This window comes from Clupea harengus, chromosome 15 (genome assembly GCF_900700415.2).
Source record: "Clupea harengus chromosome 15, Ch_v2.0.2, whole genome shotgun sequence".
Classification (NCBI taxonomy): domain Eukaryota; kingdom Metazoa; phylum Chordata; class Actinopteri; order Clupeiformes; family Clupeidae; genus Clupea; species Clupea harengus.
The window spans coordinates 14,755,114-14,762,613 of record NC_045166.1 but is presented as its reverse complement, the minus strand read 5'-3'; the positions used below and the strand labels follow the sequence as shown (position 1 = coordinate 14,762,613).

Sequence of the window (7,500 nt, the reverse complement as noted above, 5' to 3'; positions counted from 1 at the left end):
CATTAATTGCATTTGCGATTTAATCGCGATATGATAGAACGCGATTTTCTCACCGCAACATTCGCGATTAAAAAACGTGGTCTAAAAAAATAAATAAAAATAATAATAATTTTTTCTTTTTTTCTTAAGATGGTACATTTTGCACACAGTGTTTAAAAACTGCACGCATTGTGTTTATTCTTACAATGACTTTGTTTAAATTACTTAAATGCAGTGTGGCAAAGCCACCGATTTGTTGTTCTTGATTCTGTAATGTGCAGTTAAATAAAAATGTAAAATGTGGGAAATAATATTTTACACTAAATGTATCTAATATTGTGTTGGTCATATTTAAATCATTCATTACAAATTGTTGGGAAAAAAATTAGGATAAAATAAAAAAAAATCGCATGTTAAATCGCAATCGCAATATTGGGGGGGAAAAAATCGCAATTAGATTATTTTCCCAAATCGTTCAGCCCTAGTGTGTGTGTGTGTGTGTGTGTGTGTGTGTGTGTGTTTCTGTGCTGCTTCTCGTCTGAGGTGATATTTGGATCCTGGTTTTCTACCATGTTTAGGGAGGTTTAAACTTTAAAGCTACCACACACAGAGGTGTGTGTGTGTGTGTGTGTGTACCATGTTTAGAGAGGTTTAAAGCTACCACACACAGAGATGCAGGAACTGCTTCAGAACCTAATCCTTCAGTGTCTGCTACAGGGTACTGAGCTGTGTGTGTGAGTGTGTGTGAGTGTGTGTGAGTGTGTCAGTGTGAGTAAACTTCTCTTCCTGGAATCAAAGCTATGCTATCAAAGCCAGTGTAGGGCACAGCACTGGTCTTATCAGAACATCGGCTTCGTCCTCGTCTAGCCGTGCCTGTACTGCAAGTGGAAGTGTGGCTGGGGACGTTTGATTGGTCATTGACCTGGTCATGTGAACATGAGGGGTCAATGTGATTGGCCAACACTTCATCTGTTTCCTCTATCCTATCTAAACCCAGTTCTTATATTTATCTCGTGCAAACCAATGAGTTTTGGCCTAATTGTGTCCTGCATGCCTTATTTAGTGATTTTGGGCCTACACTATACCACTCTCCATACACACACACACACACTCTCCATGCACACACATACACACTCCATACACACACATACACACACACACACACACACACACACACACACACACACACACTCCATACACACACACACTCTCCATGCAGGTCTCTCTCTTTCCTTCCCAAAAGGTCTCTCTCTCTCACACACATACACACACACACACACACACACACACACACAGAATGTCTCTCTCTCTAATAGTCTCTTGTGTCTTGCCATCAGGTCGGTGAGCAGTCATGACGAAGTCTTATGAGTTCAACTGGCAGCGGAATGTTCCGGCCTTCCTCCAGGAGGGAGCCACCTTCGACAGATTTGACGAGGTGATTCATCTCTCTTTCTTAATCTCTCTCCTTTTGTCTCTCTCTCTCTTCTTTCATTTCTACCTTTCTCCACCCCCCCTTCTCTCTTTGTCTTTCTCTCTGTCCTCTCATCTCTACCTTTCTCTCACTCTCTGTTGGCTACCCATATAATTGGTCCTATGTGTTCTTCACTTGCTTGAATACTTTTATTGTAGTTGAGTCATCCTTTCTGTCTGAAGATTTGTGTGTGTGAGAGAGAGAGAGAGGAGCGATTCAAACACTCGTTTATTGAACCTGTGTGTATGTGTGTGTGTGTGTGTGTGTGTGTGTGTGTGTGTGTGAGTGAGAGAGAGAGAGAGTGGGGCGATTCAAACACTCGTTTATTGAACCTGTGTGTGTGTGTGTGAGTGAGAGAGAGAGAGTGGGCGATTCAAACACTCGTTTATTGAACCTGTGTGTGTGTGTGTGTGTGTGTGTGTGTGTGTGTGTGTGTGTGTGTGTGTGTGTGTGTGTGTGTGTGTGTGTGAGGATTAGTCATGGCCCTTGTCTGAGACCAGCAGCCAGCAGTGAATCGATTGCTCCTACTGTGTGACACTACAACCCCCCTACTGGATCCCCCTCTCTCTTCTCTCTCTTTTTCTCTCTCCCTCCCTCTCTTCTATCTCCCCCTCTCCTCTCTTCTCTCTTTTCCTCTCTTCTCTCTCTCTTTCCTCCCTCTCTCTCCCTCGAGGTGATTCATCTCTCTTTCTCAATCTCTGTCTCCTCTCTCTTTATCTCTCTCCTACTCCCTCTCTCTTCTCTCTTCTCTCTCCCTCACTCTCTGTCCTCTCTCGTACCCTCTCTCTCTCTTCTCTCTCTCCCCTGCTCAACTCTCTTTCTGTCTTTCACTCTTACCCTCTCCTTCTCATGTTTTCTCTTTTGTTTGAGCTTCTTTGTTTCTCTTCCCCCTCTCTCTTTCTCTTTCCCTCAACATCTCTCTCTTCCTTTCTCTCACCCACTCTTCTCTCTCTCCCCTACTCCCTCTCCTCTCTCTCTTTATCTCTCTCCTACTCCCTCTCTTTCTCTTTCCCTCAACATCTCTCTCTCTCTCTCTCTTTCTCTCTCTCTCTCTTCCCCTCAGCACCTCTTTCTCTCTTTCTCTCTCTCTCTCTATCTCTTTCTCTTTCTCTCTTTCCCTCTCTTCTCTGTGTCTGTCTTAGGGTGTCCCCTAAGATAAGCCATCCCAGGCCACTCCCAATGCACATTTCCCCTTTATAACTCAATCAGGCCACTTATCCCACAGGCTCCCTCTGGGTGGATGTGTGTGTGTCTGTGTGTGTGTCGGTGCGTATGTGTGTGTGTGTGTGTTTGAGAAAGAGAGAAAGACAGAGAAAGATAGAGAGAGAGAGTGTGTGTGTGTGTGTGTGTGTGTGTGTGTGTGCACGTGTGTGTGTTTGAGAATGAGAAAGACAGAAAGATTGATAGAGTGTGTGTGTGTGTGTGTGTGTGTGTGTGTGTGTGTGTGCACGTGTGTGTGTTTGAGAATGAGAAAGACAGAAAGATTGATAGAGTGTGTGTGTGTGTGTGTGTGTGAGGACAGGGTGTGCCTTACTCTGCCTTAGAGGACATGATGCAGCGTAAACATCCTCAGTCTGATGATGCATATCAGAGAGGATTCCCTCTGAAGGCTTCACAAGGGTGTGTGTGTGTGTGTGTGTGTGTGTGTGTGTGAGTGTGTGTGTATGTGTGTGTTGATTAAGGAGGTAGACACCGTCTCCATGGCAATGGTATGTAAATAAGGGGGGCTCGGATGAAGCACAGCGGGCTGTCCCCTCACCGTTGCTATGCTACGACAAAATGGAAGCGGAAGTGATGCGATCATTGACAGTAAACACACACGCACACACACGCACCCACACATACAAACACTTGTGTATGTTTGACTGCTTAGTACAAGTGGCCACACAGAGAGAAGTGACCAAACACACCAATGATCACACACACACACAAACACACACACAACACACCCATACCCCTACAGGAATGAACTCCCATCAGTGGCCATAAACACGAATGCACACTTGCACACACACACATACATACACACACACACACAAAAGTGAACTCCCAAATATACATAAGTGACCAACACACACACACACACACTCACACACATATATAACTGGGGCTTCTGCTTTTCCTCATGAGAATGTGTTGTCTGCTAGAGGGGCCCACCCCATCAGACTCTAAGTGAGAAGAAAGGCTGTGTGCGTGTGTGTGTGCGTGAGCGTGTGCGTGTGCGTGAGTGTGTGTGTGTGTGTGTGTGTGTGTGTGTGCGTGTCCGTGTGTGTGCGTGTGCGCGCGTGTGTGTGCTAGAGTGTCTATGTTCATTCCTCCTCCCTAACGGCGGTGGTCTGATAGTCATCTAATTGGCCTCTTACCTCTGGAGGAATATTACAGCTCAAGCTACACAGGGGCCAGCCATCCTTCTGTCTCCCTCTCTCTCTCGCTCTCTCTCTCGCTCTCTCTATCTCTCTCGCTATCTCTCTATCTCCCTGTGTCCCTCTCTCTCTCACTCTCTCTCTCTTTCTCTCTCTCTCTCTCACTCTCTCTTCTCTAGTTTCCTTCCTGTTCTCTTTTCTCTCTCCCTCTCTCTCCTTCTCTCCCTGTCTCTTTCTGGAGTTTTTTTGTTTCTTTCATTAGTTCATCCTCTCCATCTCTCTCCCCATTAAGTTCAGGCTAATTAAAATGATTAATATCAATCAGTCTCTGAGTGTATGCCACTCCCTCTGTGTGTCTGTGTGTGTATGTGTGTGTGTGTGTGTGTGTGTGTGTGTGTGTGTGTGTGTGTGTGTGTGTGTCTGATGTTACCATGGGGCTGTTTGAGTTTACACTAAATCTTTTCCAAAGCCTAATCAGTCAAGGTTGTGCATACTGTTGAATGTATTGTACTGTATGGTATCGTATGATTTGTATACATTGCTTATGTAACATGCCTTCATTATTGTGTGTGTGTGTGAAACTAGTAAGGCAAGGTAAGGTAAGGCAAGTAGAGTATAGGCATCTTCTCCTGTTAAATGAAGGAGTCATGATGGATTTGAAGGTCAAGTAGCTTTATGAAGGTCGTATGGCACTGGGTATGTCACCAGGGATCATTTCTCCCGCGGTGTGATTTTGGAGCAAATCGGCGACCTTGCCTTGTGGCAGAGGATTTGTTTGGACACACACTGTCAGCGCGCTCCCACCTCCCCACTTCCCCTCTGTTGCATGCTGGGAGTTTAATTTGGACGGGGTCGTGACGGGCGGCGCTGCACCTGTTTTTGAGGCGCTCTCCTGGCTTTTGGTTCAGCCCCACCCTCCATGGCGGCGGCGGCTCTTAAAGACTCCGGTCGTCTCTGTCGTCACCGGCACCAACCTGGCGCTGGGAGAGCGTATGCTGCTAACCGTGCTGGCGTCTGCTAGCGTGGCGTACGCTGCTGACCCCCGCCAGCATCATCAGGGTGGATGTCGCATCAAAGTCAATTCAACATTTAATGATGGATTGGGGCTGGAATGTCACAAAATGGCCTGAAAGGCCCCTCCTGAAATCTCAAGTCTAAAAAGCCAAAAGCCTGTGTTTTAGTAACCGTAGCCAATGATCATGCGGCGTTTGCGGCCCAGGCAATTGGCTCCTCATACGTTTGTTGCCAAAGATTAGCACCATGAAACAAGATGAATGGACATCTCTCTCCAGGTGTGTGTAATACGTCCATGGCTGATATCCATGGCTTACAGCACACATTCACTTCCCTCTGCAGAGTTGAGGACCCAGGGCCCGTCAGAGTAGCCAGTGAAAGAGTAACAGAAGCCCTAAGGACAATGGTGAATGTGTGAAGTAGTGTTACTGTGTGTTGTAGGATTCTATGGAGAAGTATGGCAGTGTTAGTGTGTGTAGAAGGCTTCTATGGAGAATTATGACAGTGTAAGTGTGTGTAGTAGGTTTCTATGGAGAATTATGGCAGTGTAAGTGTGTGTAGTAGGTTTCCATGGAGAAGTATGGCAGTGTTAGTGTGTGTAGTAGGTTTCTATGGAGAATTATGGCAGTGTAAGTGTGGGTAGTACGTTTCCATGGAGAAGTATGGTGATGTTTCATCTCTTTGCCCTGGCACCGGTGCCCACTTTGCAGTTGACTTGCCCATTCTTCTGCTTACTCATTTAGGATGGTTAACATGAGCAACTGGCGTCAGAGCTGGCATGGGCGGCTGGATGAAAAGGAGCCGTGTGTGTGTGTGTGAGCACTGAGCGTGGCAGTAACTCAAGGCAGTGGAAATCAATCACAGCACTCCTGCTATAATTGGCACAACCCACCTCAATCAATCCCTCACACAAAGGGCGTAGACACACACACGCCTCGCTGCCTGTTCAAATAGAGGCAGCGGGCTAAATATATTTGTCCGTCCCTGTGTGTGGGTGTGTGTGTGTGTGTGTGTGTGTGTGTGTGTGTGTGTGTGTGTGCGTGTGTTTGTGTGTGTGTGTGTGTGTGTGTGTTTGGCATTTGAGCCTTTTGTTTCTTTCACAGAGACCTGTTGCCCAGGCACAGGGGCAGTGGGCTGTGTTGGTCTCCAGGGCCGCTGGGTATTGGTACCAAGGTGCTGTTTGTATTCACCACGCTCTCCCTCTCTCTTCTATCTGCCTTACTGTTTACTGTGTGGCTGCTCGCTGTTCAGTGCGTGCGTGCGTGCGTGTGTGTGTGTGTGTGTGTGTGTGTGTGCGCGTGTTTGGGAGAGAGTAGAGTGAAAATATATCCTGAAGTCTACTTTCTGGTATTTTCTTTCTATAGTGATGTACTGCACCATTGTGTCCCCTCTGGTGCAGATCTCACACTTACACACACACACACACACACACTACTCTCTCCAAAACACACACGCACACAAATGTTAAACACACTAACATTCTTTTCTGTGCTTGTTCCTCAGGACCCCTTTGTGTTCGAGCCCAGCTGTGTGTTCAAAGTGGACGAGTTCGGCTTCTTCCTCTCTTGGAAGAGCGATGGCAAGGTGTGTGTGTGTGTGTGTGTGTGTGTGTGTTGTGTGTGTGTTTTGTATGTGTGTGTGTGTGTGTGTGTGTGTGTGTGTGTGTGTGTGTGTGTGTGTGAGTGCAGAAGTCCTCCAGCAAGGTGAGGCAGTCTATGGGGCTCGCTGATCACCATAATCAAATGTCGCACTGTCACAACTGTCACACTGCTTTTTCAAGCCTGTCAGAAACGTCACATAAAAGCAAGGCGCGCCGCAGTGGTCTAGCTTTTCCCCAGTGGCGCCATTCCATAGAGGAACTATTCAAATCGAGCCACTGGAGGTGAAAAAAAGCCTGTCATTCACGTCACACTGGCAGCCTACCCCTGTCACAAATGTCATTCACGTCACACTGTCAGCTCAGCACGTCACATCCAGACACACGGCTAGTACGGCTAGTCACGCTGGCCAAAACACCCAATATTGTGTCGCACTGTTACTGGATCCTCCCTCAAGCTGGCTTGGTGGCCTATGGGGTTTTACACTCATGTTTTGCCTTTTAACTAATTGAATCGATCCTCATCAATCACGTGTAAATAATAAAGGTTTGAATGACAGGTCATTTAGTAAACATTCCAAAAATACAATGTCACTGAAACTGATGAAGTATATGACTGACACATAATGATAGCTGGTTTATCATAATGACCCATCTGCATGTCATGACTCCCACAATGATTAGATAGCTAGATGTTTTGGGGGGACTAAAGACTAAACAGATGCTTTTCCATACTCTTTTGCATGAACGTGGAAAAGCATTTGCAAAAGGTTAAAAAGAATGAGAAATTGCTGTGATGTTGTGCACCAATGACTAGATGGATGAAGGTGAAGAAACTGTTTTGAGAATTTGAATTGTGATCTGAGAAATGTACCAAAGTGACAAAGTTAAACTAAACAGCAAGATGAGATGTTATTTTACAGTAAAATACAGCAATGAAAAGAGAAAGTAAATGTTGATAAACATTGGTGTAATAACTTTTTTTACCAGGAGGTGTTTAACACCCGCTACGTTTATGCAGGGAAGATGAATGACACCATTAAAACATCGGAGTCACCAGAGTTAATGGCATTCAA

General features: G+C 45.9%; 1 protein-coding gene across 4 annotated transcripts in view; it reads left to right on the top strand.

The window, feature by feature from the left end:
• LOC105910660 (1-phosphatidylinositol 4,5-bisphosphate phosphodiesterase beta-4) overlaps positions 1–7,500 on the top strand; it is an 88,553-nt gene that overhangs the window by 40,726 nt on the left and 40,327 nt on the right. For all 4 annotated transcript variants that reach the window (XM_031581354.2, XM_031581356.2, XM_031581355.2 and 1 more), the window contains 2 exons: positions 1,317–1,414; positions 6,331–6,411. In XM_031581354.2, coding sequence (XP_031437214.1) covers positions 1,331–1,414; positions 6,331–6,411 — 165 coding nt within the window. In that variant the 5' untranslated portion in view covers positions 1,317–1,330. The remainder of the gene's footprint in view (positions 1–1,316; positions 1,415–6,330; positions 6,412–7,500) is intronic.